The following is a 14,762-nucleotide window of genomic DNA, read 5'->3' as shown; positions in this document are numbered from 1 at the left end:
CGTGCTGATCATTGGGCATCACATACAATGGCACGTGCAGACGAACGTTGCTTGTATTCAGTCCTCGACTCCTGATGGAGGTAACGAGCTTAAAGGTCGTACCCTTTCTTGAGCATACCTCGAAAAGTATGTCTTGTCGTTAAAAGAAAATCAATCGACTGTGTGATGGAGACCAGGCTCATATTAATGGTGGTTAATTCATCAGCCTTGGAAGCGCTTGAATGGTGCAACCCATTGCTTTGTGTACCATCGATTTTAGCTATTTCTTCTTCAGCCTTCTGGCATGTATGTGTATGTGTATGCAAGTGTGTGTATGTGTATGCGAGTGTGTGTATGTGTGTGCATATGTGTGAATATATATGTGTGTGTGTGTGTGTGTGTGTGTGTGTGTGTGTGTGTGTGTGTGTGTGTGTGTGTGTGTGTGTGTGTGTGTGTGTGTGTGTGTGTGTGTGTGTGTGCAATGGCGTACCCAAGGGGGTGCACAGGGTGGTTTTTCATCCAGTTACTATATTGCAATCACAAGGTGACTGGGCACAAATGATAACATCATTCTGTCTCTGTTACAAACGATTTTTGTGGTATTCTACATTTTACGATGACATCACTGCATCGTGTATGTGTAACGTTACACCACATGAAGGGTCCCTAATTTAATTACTATCGCTGAGATTCATATATCTGTCTTATGTTAGATGTTTAGGAATGGGTTTGCTCCCACACTGGAGCTCACGCTATGTTAGATGGCGAAATCTATAGAATGATCCTGTTTGGATTATCATAATAACAATTATGCCATAACATGTACCGCTGTGGATATTGAAATTCAGTGGAAGGATTGGGGCGCCCTAAATGTGTAGAGGGGATGGTTTCAAATTGGAAATAGGTTGCAAACCGGAACGGATGCAATATTCACTTTCTCTCTTGGTATTTTTGATTAGAAAACATATGTCACCAACGCATATGGCTGATTGGTTTGCAGGCCTGCCTGCGAATCATGAGGTCCCGAGTTCAAGACCCGCCCTGGTAGCAGGGAGCGTGTAAAAAGACCTTTCACGCGTGTTGAACTGCACCGACACCCACGGTCAACTGGGTGCTCACAGCTCGGAGTGAGAATAACAAGGATGCAGTACACAGGGTTATGGGCAGTTACACGCCCGATTGGTTGAGAGACTAACCTCCTCTCCCCTGACTCACTTGTGACGTCTGCATTCGCCACTAAGGTGAACAGGCATAGTGGTGGCCTGCGGATGCGAAGGCTAGTTTGTGTGTTTCTGAACATTCAAGCGATGCCGACGCGGATCCCGCGAATATTATTATTATTAGCCCACCCAGAATCAATTCGTTGTTTCGGGTCACTTCACTCATCCGTACCAGGGTCGGTCGGTCGGGTTTATTATATATTTTATTTAATTTTTTTATTTTGGTTACTGCGGTGTGCATACATGATTATGCATATCCAATGGCTTTTGTCCATCAAGCCAGTCGATCAAATCTGACTGTACATTGTTGTAGACGATCCAGCACGCGCAGTCATTGTCCCATTACTACTGGCATTAGATCCAGGTCCCCTCCAGGACCAGATCTTTGCCTCGCTGGCAAACGAGTCTGACGAGCAGCTCTCACCAAAACCTTTGTCAATGAGCGATGCGGTAGCGGAGCTGAAGCTGTTTCAGGACCGATTGCGGATCCGAGATAATAGAAGACAACCTCGTCACCAAGCGCTGCATCATGTCATTTGGCTGCTTCTGAGCATGAGGTCGATGTCTAGACTGCTATTATAGGATCGCGTGTGTGTAGTCGACACTAGCTGTACATTTGCATGCACAATATAAAAAAAACATTTTGCTGTCGGGTGAAAAAAGACGGTCGGTCGGGTGACCCGAAACAACGAATTAATTCTGGGTGGCCTTATTAAAACATATGTCACAGTGAAACTACGATGTGTTTTACTCCAAGCCATAATTTCATGGCTCTGCCATGACCAGAAGTGCCCTACCCAGTAGGTGAATTTTGGACTTAAAATCAGCTTCCTGTCGCAGGTAAACAGCGGCTCGCCTCTCGCAAATAGAGCACCGTATACCAATGAAAACTATTGGAAGCACTCTATTGCTCTGTACTGGCCGTCGTGGAGCGATAGCAATTACCTAATTTCAGAACTCAGAGTGAATTTGACGTGCACTCTAAAACCTTTCCGGTTTGGAGCCACCTCTGATTTGAGACGAAAAATTGGGCATCTTGGAGGCAACGGCCCAACACAAAGGAGTGGCTTAGTGCGATCAACTCTGGCCTCAGAGCAAACTTCAACATGCCAGTTTCTTTCCACAAACATACTTCGAGTGAACAATCCACGCTGATGATCGGTTTGGGTCTACACAATTTTGAAGTGAAAACGTTCCGGTATCGAACCGTCCCCTCTACACATCAATACGTAGGGAGTTCATACAACAAAAGCCTACATGGTGAATGTGTACCAGATCACGGTACATACCCTGTGTCCACTGAAGAAATCGAACGCCCAGTACAAAGTCCAGTGGAAGATAAAAGATCGCGCCCGAGTGTACAGTAACATCACAAAGCGGTGTTTCCTCTGTACCAGAGAAAAGTACCACATCGGACGTCGGAGGCCATGTCCATTGCCGGACGTCCATCTCGAAAAAGAATTCCATCTTCGTCTCAATGCTACACTGCGACTCGTCGTAGAGTCGTAGAGTCTACAGAGTCGTCGTAAAAGTCACGCGATCATTGAAATAAATTATTTTTTGCGGGCAATATCGCATATTATTTCCCGCGGCGCGAAAGGTGCTGATTCGCTGGAGTACAGGCAACAATCACGTGCCATGTGACAATATACATATACTCTGCGCTAACATCACACTGCTAGCTCGGTCATTACCTCTACAGCCTCCTGCCTACAACATCCATGCACCTTGCTCACAACCGCCTGCCAGGCCATCCACACATTCTGCGCTACCATTGCACTGCTAGCCATGTCACTGCCTCTAGAGCCCCCTGCCTATAACAACCACACACTCTCCTCGCAGCCTCCTGTCGCAGCCTCCTGTCTAAAGGGTTATAACACCGCTAGCCTTGAAACCTATACAGCCCCCCACATTCACACACAGCCTTTTTCACACAGCGCTACGCGACCCACCCTCTCCTGGCATATATACCGGCATGACCAGTGCCATCCTCATGTTGCGTGATGATTGCGAAAGCAGGAAACTTTAAGTAGCAGCAAACAAGCCTTGATTGCCCCTGTTGTTCTGTACCCTGTGCCGAGATGTTCCTCTCTTGAGTGGGTAGATCTGGACAAATGGAAAAGTGGAGTACAATTTCTGAACCCTGACTAGAATTCGGAGACAGAGTACGGTATGCGTATATACATGTACAATGCAGCAAGGCCGGCGCCTCCGGTTACGTACACAGCCGGCGCCTCCGGTTACGTACACATTTTGTCGAATGTCAATATCCACAACTGTACATTGATTTCCATACAGTCATTATATCAATGTAGTGCTCTCTATTTTGAATTCACTGTTGATTCAGAAAACCAAATGGTCGGTAACATGGCTGGAGTGTCGGTTGCCCTTTCCAATCCCTACAATGGCATATTGACAATGACCGTCGGTCAGCCAATTCCTGGTACAGTTAATGTGGGAAACATTCGTCGTCAGGATTTCACATTGAAATCATTCAGTGGTCGTGAAACTCAATCAATGCTTCTTGAATCCGATACTGTGTATTATGTCTATGTGTCGAGATACCAGATTTTCCCTCCGGCCCTTTCACCCCCATCACCTCCACTTGAAATAAGGACCCCGCTCATTGCTGGTACATGTGAACTTGGATGCATGGATCCCTGAGCAGAAAATCCTCAATGCTGTGCTCGTTGCAAACGTGATCCAGAATAACCATCCGTTGTCGACTTGGGAAATTATTTCAATCTCCACGCACACACATACCGAATGTATGACCATGATTTCGTTACACCACTCTGCTTCATTCTTTTCCTTGTTTCAGTTTTCCTATTTTTTTGTGTTCTCTAACAGCATTTGCGCTCTTGTGTCGAGAAGTCGATTGTGTGTTTCTTTTGCAATCCTTCCCATCTCTTTCACTTCTTTTCATCCAGAGTGAATATTGCTTGTATGTTAGCCAAGTTTAGGACCTATCAGCTCTGGCATGTACTTTTTTTGCCTAGCCTTTATGCGAATGCATAGTAATATCTGCTTTCACGTAAATTCTTGTGCAATTTCCCAGAGCACTTTTCATCGAGAGAATTTCCAGGAGCACTTTTCATCAAGAGGATTGATTGATCGATAATAGTGTGGGATACACCGATTTAATAATAGTGGTTAACCCACATGCATGCACCTGCCACCGCACACCCAGGTGTGCGTGCACACACCCGCTAGGCCTTGTGGCCAAGCATAATAATATTATGTATACACACGCATACACACGCGTGTATTCCACATTGCAATATGCTTGTAAAACTTGCTCGCACCAGCACACCAAGCATAGAACCTAGTTGTGGGGGTTTGCCATTATCTTTTTTTCTTCACATTTGTCACTCTTTGAAATATCACCAATGACAGCAAATTGCTGTGTTAGCAAGAGCCATTGGCATTGGGCACAACAAGCCAACGCATGGCTCATAATTTGTATCGCCTCATAACGCGCACAGCACGGCAATTTGTAACAAGCACAATTGGCAAATATGTCACCTGGCAACAGCAAACGGGTACATCGTTACAAACATGGTGCCCGGCAGACTCAACGGGAACGCACCAATCCAAACACGGCCCCGGCAACAGCAAACGGGTACGCCGTTACAAACATGGTGCCCCGGCAACAGGAAACGGGAACGCACCAGTACAAACACGGCCCCGGCAACAGGAAACGGGTACGCCGTTACATACATGGTGCCCCGGCAACAGCAAACGGGAACGCACCAGTACAAACACGGCCCCGACAACAGCAAACGGGTACGCCGTTACAAACATGGTGTCCCGGCAACCACAAACGGGAACGCACCAATACAAGCTGGCCTGGCAACTTCAAACAGGCACAACTGACAAACTACGGTACCCAGCAACAGCAAATGGGTACACTGTTACAACATCAGTCCATCACATCAAGATGCTGTCCCCGGGGAAAATTGCGGAAAAAAATCGCAAAAAACGCGGGAGAAAACGCGGCATAATATGGCATAATTTGCGGTGAATTTGCGGTAAATATGCGGTGAATGCGGCAATTTTCAGTGAGTATGTAGTGAAATCAATCAGTTACAAGTCTCTGGTGTAATAACTCGTCATATTTGAGTAAAAAGCCGCCACGATGAGACGTTGCTGACCGAACAGTGCACTGTGTGTACGTGTAGTGCAACAAAATAGTTCAAAAAACGCGGGAAAATCGCGGAAAACGCGGTCTTTCAAAAAATCGCAAAAAACGCGGCCGCGGAATCGCAATTTTCCCCGGGGACAGAAGATGCCGCTGCCACAACATTGCAGCAGCAAAACAGCAGACATGTATACGTGGCCCTCCCCGCACAGGAAGTGATTGCAAAAGGGAGGGAGGGAGGGAGGGAGAGAAATTACCAGCCTGACACGGAAAGCACTTCTTGTCCAAAGGAAAAGACAACCAAATTGCAGTCGACTAGCTACTGCAGCGCACATAAAGGCAACAGTAGCAGCAGTGCAAAAATGCAAATTACAGACCATATTCGGCACAGAATAATAATTAATGATATGCATCATGAGACCATCACTGCGCATGTGCCCACGTGGGCTAACTTGGCTTTGATACTCAAAGCCGGCATTTTGCATGCCTGCAAAGTATCCAGATTTTTTCGGGATTATCCCGCAATTTTGGATGAACTCCCGCGATCCGGAAATTCCTGTCGATTATCCCGAAATTTACTGTACAAGAAACAAGCTTAATATTGTACTTGGAGCACTTCAAATGACTTGTCACAGGCCAGTAGTTGTCCTTATTGATTTCGGACCGCCATAGCATGCAGTACCAGTGGATCTACTGGTGCCCGCTAGGTCGGACGGTGCGTTGACCCTAGGGTCCAGCGGATTCTGCCGGCAGAAAAATTGGCAGAATTCGGTACTTTTTCTGGTAAGTTCCATGCATGTTTGGTATGTGGATAAAGAAAAGGAGCAGAATTCGAGGAATTGTCCGCCATAAAGTTTGTAGGGTTCTGCCAATTTTACTGCTTTTCCAGCAGAATCTGCCACCTTTTCGAGCAGAATCCGCCGGTCCCTAGCACTTGACCCCGTTGAACTTTTGCTACTGCAGTACAACGCCCTCTACAAAAAGAGCTCTTGCGCTAGTCGTCATGCATGTACAGATGTAGGTAGGGGGGGGGGGGGAGGGGGGAGGGGGGGGGGGGGGCCCACTGTGACGAATTCCCCTGTTATTTTGCACAGAACCAATATACGTCATGTACATTTATTTATTTATTTCTGCACCTCGTGGCATGGTCAAGACAGCCAATTGAATTGAGGAGAGGGTGAGACCAACCACGGAAGAAGAGAAAAAAAGAAAATGAAGAGCACGTACACAAAGTGGGAAGGGATTAGCAACTTAAAAAGCAATGGGATGCTCAGCGAGCTATGCAGCGGAAGTGGTGACTGTAACTTTGTTTACTGGGAGCATTAGCAGCATACGTGTATGTGAGCATAATATTATAACTTTTAGCATAAAAATTGCATAATTCTGCATTTTTTCACCAATGCGAAAAGCATAATTTCACAAAAATATTAGCATAATCCGTCAAGGCCTAACGTACCCAAGGCCAGGCCTTGGCACAATTAAATTTCGAATACTTTGCAGATTCTAATAAAAAAACCACTCATATTGGCCGAGTCATAAAAGCTTGTGGCGAGCCATTTACTGAAATTCTGCTCCTCTTCGTAAATCCATAAACCAAGTATGCATGTTTATGATGATGCACACCAGAAAAACAACAAAATTTTATGCTGCTGCATGTGTGAGGCCATCATCACGGTCGTCCTCGGTGAAAATTCGGATGAAACGAGTCGTGTGTGGTGTATGATGGTGTACCATATTTCTGTCCCTCCAGGAAATCGCGATTCCACGGATGCAAAAAAATTCGCGATTTTGGCCCAAACGCGCGGTATCCCGACGGTTCACCGAAAACGGGTTCACAGAACGACCATTCACAGAACGACGTTTCACCGAAAGACATTTCACAGAGTGTGAGATTTAGCGACTGTTCATTTCGCCGAAAATCAGGTTCACAGAAAACAGGTTCATCGAGAGCATGTTCACCGAATATCGGTTCACAGAATAGCAGTTCTGCCGAATAGCAGCTTCACCGAAAAAAGGTCGCTGATGACATCGATATAATTATATCGCATTCGAATCCTCTAAAGAATAGCAGTTTCACCACATAACAGTTTCACCGAAAACATGCCACCCAGCGACTCTGATATACATCGAATTTGAGTCCTTTTACTTGTGAAACAAGCCCTTGCTTTCATTCCGCTGGGAGACGTTGCGCATTACTTTTAGTCACTGGAAGCCGACTTTCCTCCCGAGGCGGAGGAAGTATAAAACGTACTTTGAAACTTACTACATAGGCAGTCTAAGAGCTAATGGGACCAGAAAAATGCCTTTGTTCCGGCATGAGTGGTGGAACGCGCACACAAGAACGGCTAATGGAGAACACAGAACGAACAACATCCAGGAAGGTTGGCATCGCCGATTTTCAGCTGAAGTAAACTGCCATCATCCGACATTGTGGAAGCTGATCGAGAACATAAGGAGCTAGCAACGAAGCACTGAAGAAAATCTGGAAAGAATGCATGCTGGGCAAGATGGGCCAACAAGGAAGGAGCGGTACAGGAAGGTTGATCAGCGCCTGCGCACTGCAGTGACCACATTTGAGCAATGCCCGCCACTGGAGTTTTTGCGTGGTATTGCCCATAATCTGGCTTTCTTTGTGGAGCCGTGATGTGATTATTTCCATCAAATTGCACCACAAGACTTAGTCTTCTTCTCCAGTGTTGTTTGGGATTTTATTTCATTGTGTTAGTTTTAGCCGATAAGAGAGGCTTGAGTACCTTTCACTACACATTTTATAAGCGGCCATGATTTTGGGTCAATTATAAGTAATTTTCGGTGAACTGTCCATTCGGTGAAAAAATGCGTCTGTGAACCGGGATTCGACGAAACAGAATTCTGTGAATGAAAATTCGGTGAATAGATATTTCGGTGAATGTGCAGTGGCGGTGAACTGTCATTCTGTGAAATGTCTTTCCGTGAAACGTCGTTCTGTGAATGGTCGTTCTGTGAACGCGTTTTCGGCGAACGGTCGTAGATCCCAAACGCGCGATTTTCAGCAAAATCCGCGATTTCCCGCGTTTTTTATTGTTTTCTGCACTATAATTATCTCATATTTTTATTTGAAACTCGGATGTTGAGCCAATAATAAGTGTAGAAAGGAAAAGGAAATATAGATACGAGTTGAGAGTAACTCTCCATCACTGGACCTGTGTACAAGGAAGTGAGATATGCGGATGCAGTTTTGAGAGCTCTGCATCCTTTTGTGGAAGTAGTCCCAAACCCGCACCTGGCCGCGGGGTCTTTCAACCCTGGAAATGGCTCTAAATGCTGATATGGACCTTGCCCTACTTGGTTATGACCAGCTACAAGAGCTTGGCCGAAAACACGGTATCAATGGCTGTGATGGATTTGCAAGGCCAGAACTGGTCTGCGCGCTTCGGAATGCCGGCATCGGATCCTCCTGGACTTCCGCCAGTAAGTGCCAAGTCGATGTCTTTGCAAGTCTTACCGAGCAAATTCTTCACCTGACCACGGAAGTATCATCATTAAATTCATTGAAAGCCGAAGTAATCTGTATCAAAAGCGAATTAGGTGAATTGCAGAAATCCAGAAAGCAATCGTATGCAGCTACTGCCCGCCCATCAACCTGCACCCAACCACAATGTACGCACACAGCAGACACACGCTCGCCAAATGCACATGTTGCACCGTACAGCACTATGGACCCTTACGCACATTCAACCAGAAAAGTCATGGGTGCACCGGATCAGCAGCAGACCATGCCTACGCGACCAAACCCCCAGCTTGATTTAGACTGGCAACAACAAGAAACCAGGCGCGAACGTCGTGCCCGTACTCAACAGGAACGCGACAGACAGGGCCCACTTTCACATGGCGCCAGCACCCCTGCAGAGATAGGGGAAGATCCAAAGAGTACGGAACCCGCACTTAGGCGCACTATCACCTCCAGCTACAAAAAAACCCGCCCCCCTGCACCAGGGAAGTCGCAGCTCTGTTGCGTCCAGCCCGTCAAATATGCAGCTCTATATGTGGGAGGGATTAATCCTGGCTGCCACGCAGATGGAATCGTACATTGGTGCAGGGATCGGGACGTTGAGGTCGTATCATGCAACATTTCAGAATCCAAATACTTTGGCACCGCTTTTGCACATGTGCTGATAGACGCAAAGGACATGGATACAGTCAGAAAACCCGACTTCTGGCCATCAAACGTCTCTGCCCGACCCTGGAGATTCAAATCCGATGATGATCGCACTTCAGGCAGTGTAGACCAGCGTCGCTACTCAACAGACGAGAAACAATGACTGAAGTCAGATCAAATCTAAATCCTCTTGCCCAACCCTTTGTGCCCCACGCAAGTTCATCACACCCTTCCCCTCATTGCATTACATATTCTTCTATATCTATTGGTCATATTAATATTTGTAGTTTGCGAAATAAGCTTTTCGTGTTGTCCAAGCTTGTCCGGGTCCATAACTTAGACATTTTAGCAGTATCAGAAACATGGCTCGACAACAGCATCTCGGACTCAGAATTTGACATCCGGGGATTCTCAATGCACCGTCTCGACAGAAAGTGCAATTAAAACTGCTCCTGTACAAATGGAACACCTTGCCAAAAGCGCGGCGGTGTAGTGATTTACAGCAGGTTGCAACTTGGGTTTAAGCGGATGTTGATTCAGCACATCGACCTGGAAATGGTTTGGTTGCGTTCCAAAAAACGAGAAGCAGGTGAATCATTCCTCATTGGCTGTCTCTACAGGCCACCGTCCGCACCGGCGGCTTTTTGGCAATCTTTACAGCAAGTCATGTATGACATTCAGGGCGAAGATCTCATTCTGATGGGCGACTTAAATGTTGATTTCTTGTCCCCTCAAACGCATCATTTTGACAATTTGAACACATACCTGCTACTTCCCCTTGATCTGAAGAATATGATTACGCACCCTACAAGGATCACACCTACATCTAAAACACTTCTCGACTGTGTACTAACGAACATGGATTGTGTTGAGCACGGAAGCGTTCACTCCTGTGAGTTCACCGATCATGAGTTTGTTCACACCAGTATTATTTTTCCGAAGTCAATTCCAACACAAGGACAAATATATCGATCCCGCCGCCGTGATTACAGTAAGGCCTCTGCCTCTGATCTCTCTCATTTATTGTCAATTTCTGATCTCGGATCCTTCTCGTCCCCGTCGGTCGATGTAATGCTAGAAGAGTGGCAAGGAAAATTTGAAGACGCCTTGGATGTGGTTGCACCCTACATAATATCACGGAGACAATCCCCTGGAAAAAGGAAGAAGTGCCCATTCATGACACCGGATTTACTAGCTCTCATTAGGCGACGTAAAACCGTCTACAGAAAGTACCGCTCGTCTGACTGCAGTAGTACGGTTCTACAGAAGGAGTTCAAAGTTTTGCGCAGCAAATGCAATAACCTTTATCGCCAACTCCGAAATGCCCACTTCCGCTCCATCTGTGACGATTACCGGCGAGATCCTAGGCGTCTCTGGAGCACCATCAACTCAGTCACCCGGCGCACAAACCCAAGAACTGAGCCTCTCGTCCAGGCAGATACCTTGAACAGGTATTTCCATAGTATTGTGTCAGATCCGAACCCGGCTTATGTTGTTCCAAGTGGTACCTCAAGACCGTGTGACTTGCACGAGTTTCGCCCTATTTCTGAGGATGAGGTACTTCGGCACCTTCAGAAACTCGACGGTACGAAAGCGCCTGGGCCAGATGGTCTCCTCCCGAGCATCCTGAAGGCCGTTGCACCAGTTATCGCCTTCTCCCTCACCCTAATATTTAATACCTCTTTGTGCACTGCTGTGTTCCCGACACAATTCAAGTTGGCTAATGTCACGCCGATATTGAAATCCCGTAAGGGTGATCCTACTTCTCCTTCGAACTATCGTCCTGTGTCACTCACGTCGATTCTGGCTAAGACTCTGGAACGCCTGGTTCTAAATCAGGTATGTGACAGTTTGACCATCGAAAATCACCTCCACGATCACCAATTTGGGTTCCGACCAGCTCGTTCCACGACACAACTGCTCACACTTGCTGTAAATGATTGGAAACTGGCTCAGGACCGCGGAGAGACTACCAGTGTAGCCTTTGTCGACCTCAGCAATGCGTTTGATCGCGTCCAGCATCAACAGTTACTCGTTGCGCTCCATGGCATGGGTGTTCATGCAAGCGCCCTGCGTTGGTTTGCGTCGTACCTCGCCGGGAGATCTCAGCGTGTCGTCACGCAAGCCAGCCAGTCTTCAAGTCTTGCAGTGTCTCGAGGAGTTCCTCAGGGAAGTATTTTAGGCCCTACCCTCTTTAATGTCTACCTGAGGGACCTTCCCCGGCTTGCGGAGACAGCGGGTTCAAAATTACTGATGTTCGCAGATGACAAGACAGTCTACTCTAGTGATCCGTCGAAGGCGCGTTCCGAAGCCAAGTTGTCATCGGCACTGGAGATACTAAACAACCACCTTGGCTCCATTGGTATGCAGATAAATACCGACAAAACCGTTGTCATGCAAATCCATCCCAAACGTGCCACAGGGAGTCAGCAACAACAACAAAGGCAACAACTGCAAATCACCTTGTCAAATGTTACGCTAGGGGAAGTGGAAAGCACCAGATGCTTAGGAGTCGTTGTTGACAATAAGCTGTCCTTTGACCAACACATTAACAATGTCGTCCGGAAAGCCTCACGGAAGACCGGTGTACTGCGTCGATCTTTCCGCCAGATGAACCTGTTTGCCCGCCGTACTTTCGTTGTCGGTGTTATTCAGCCTGATCTAGAATATGCTCTCCCTGTATACCTTTCGTTTATATCCGCTAAAAATAGAAACAAGCTAGCCTCACTCCACCGGCGCGCTGTACGAGTTGCTTGTGGCGCATCACCCCAAGCTAATATCACGCCACTTCTTCACCACCTCAATGTTTCCTCTTTCCAATATCGATCAGTATTTTTGTTCCTTGTATTCATTTTCCACTGTTACTGTATTAAGCCGGCTGTTTGCTTGCAGTCCCTCTTTCCCATCTGTACGTCTACCCGAACTACTCGCGGCTCTACAACTCATAACATGAGTATCAATCGCTATAGATCTATGTCTGGCTTTCTGTCCTTTTCAAGTAAATCGGCTCTTGTTTGGAATTATTTACCAGACGACCTGAAGTCCTGCACTACTATCGCAGATTTCCGCGTCAAATTGGCTATTTGGCTAAAAGACAGCTTAACTCTTAATCATTGTTGTGATTTGCTTTCAAGCAATGTGCATAGTCAGTAACTTGATGTTGCTGTTTTTGTTTTTTTTGTTTTTTTGGTTTCCCGTTCTCGGGGCCTTCTATTCGGTACTCTTTGTAGTTGTACAGTCGTCCCTCTCTAATCCGGCACTTTATAATCCAGCACCCTCGATAAACCAGCACAATTTTCAGTAGCCAAATGTCCTCTTCATGCACATTGCAGCAGTAGATCAGATTTGTTAATCCAGCACCCTCCCTAATCCAGCAGATTTTCGTGGCACAAATGGTGCCGGATTATAGAGGGACCACTGTACTTCTGTACTGTTGAGCTATCCGAATTCAAAATAAACATTAAAAAAAAAAAAAAAAAAAACTGTAACCAGATACTATAATACAGTCAGAAAGTGCAACAACTAGGCACAAAACTGACAGAGTACTGAGACATTCGACGTCCTGACACCTAGCTTAAACACATCTCCGTAGCGCTAACCGACAGAACCTTGAACCTTCCAAGTTGCAAAGGCTGTCGGTTAGCGCTACGGAGATGTGTTGAAGCTAGGTGTCAGGACGTCGAATATTTCAGTACTCTGTCAGTTTTGTGCCTAGTTGTTGCACTTTCTGACTGTATAATTATAGTATCTGGTTACAGTGATGGAGAGTTACTCTCAACTCGTATCTATATTTCTTTTTCCTTTCTACACTTATTATTGGCTCAACATCCGAGTTTCAAATTGCACACCTGATGAGCCGTCACGAACCATACGGCAAAACGTACGTCGTGTGAAACAACTTGTTTTGTAGTCAACTAGTCCATCACAATGTCAGGCATGAGGAGTACTGTAGGAGTTTGGCTTTCGGCTTGTACAATTCTTTTTCGCAAAGCTTCCCTTTCTTTACTTATCTTTGATATTTATGACCCACCCAAGTTGGGTGGTGTGCTGCTTTGCTGCTTCGAATTGTAGTTAGACCGCTTCGTCAAATATCCTGCTGGTCTCGTCATAGTCCAGTAACAATCGATATTCTTTGTTCCGTTGGGGCTGTAGCTTGTGCTCATTTTCGTTGCGCTTGCCTTCCCTTCTTTGGTCTTTCCATAACCTTGAACCTTCCAAGTTGGAAGGCTGTCGGTTAGCGCTACGGAGATGTGTTGAAGCTAGGTGTCAGGACGTCGAATGTCTCCGTACTCTGTCAGTTTTGTGCCTAGTTGTTGCACTTTCTGACTGTATATAGTATCTGGTTACAGTGATGGAGAGTTACTCTCAACTCGTATCTATATTTCCTTTCCCTTTCTACACTCATATTTTTATGCCCTTTCGCAGTGCTTTCAATGATCCTGTAGGTTATTTACACAGTACGACTCGTACTACTCCCGAGTAGATACATGTATACGATGCAACAGACCCTCTCTCTTTGTATTGGCCGGTGTTCTCACTGTGCTATGAGATGCTGTAATAAATAAATAAAATAAACAGATTTCGTGATTTGACCTAAATCCGCAAGTTTCTGCAAATAATTCCGCGAATTCCTGGCAAGCTCTACAACATTCCGCATTTTTCGTCGCATTTTTTGTTGTTTTCTGCCGCAATTTCTCGCGCAAGTTTTCGAGAGTTTTTCCGCAAATTCCTGCAGGGACAGGTATTTTCCCCAATAAATGTACATGTACTGTGCTTTTATTTTTCAAAGGTGGTCAGACCTGTACTACTACAAGGAGACTGTACTGGTATTGGAGACGTGTACTTTTATAGTTTCTGGAAAGATTGATTGCCTGGTTTGGGTGGCGAACAACTCGTGATAATGATACTGTATGGCTGTAAATACTAAATACATTGAATGTATTTAGTATTTACAGCCATACATATATTATTTCAACCATGGTAAGAAACAGTGTAGAAAGACACAAAGATGACGAACAGGTAAGAAAAACGATGTAAAGTGGACCCTGGTACCTCTACCCTAGTATTGCCCATCACATCATTCCGGCACGCACTATTAATATTATTAGAGACGTGTCCTTTTATATTTTTCAATTTTTTGATCCACCCTCAACATGATGAGACGTAGATCTACTGTTGTGGACATGGAAATCCGGTCGCACGTCTAGCGGCCCCAGGGCGCTGGCCATGCAACCGTGGATAAGCGGTACACACAATCATGATGCGCTGCAGCGCGCTGGTCTCA

At 46.0% G+C, this 14,762-nt stretch overlaps 1 protein-coding gene across 1 annotated transcript in view; it reads left to right on the top strand.

Moving 5' to 3' along the window:
- The window catches only part of LOC135808153 (uncharacterized), a 91,026-nt gene extending 86,726 nt beyond the window's left edge, over positions 1-4,300 (top strand). The window contains exon 21 of the mRNA XM_065321299.1: positions 3,547-4,300. Coding sequence (XP_065177371.1) covers positions 3,547-3,863 — 317 coding nt within the window. The 3' untranslated portion in view covers positions 3,864-4,300. The remainder of the gene's footprint in view (positions 1-3,546) is intronic.
- The last annotated feature ends 10,462 nt before the right edge of the window (positions 4,301-14,762 follow it).

Source organism: Sycon ciliatum, chromosome 2, assembly GCF_964019385.1.
Source record: "Sycon ciliatum chromosome 2, ocSycCili1.1, whole genome shotgun sequence".
Classification (NCBI taxonomy): Eukaryota; Metazoa; Porifera; class Calcarea; order Leucosolenida; family Sycettidae; genus Sycon; species Sycon ciliatum.
Note: the sequence above shows the minus strand (reverse complement) of the source record. Positions and strands in the feature narration are given on the sequence as shown.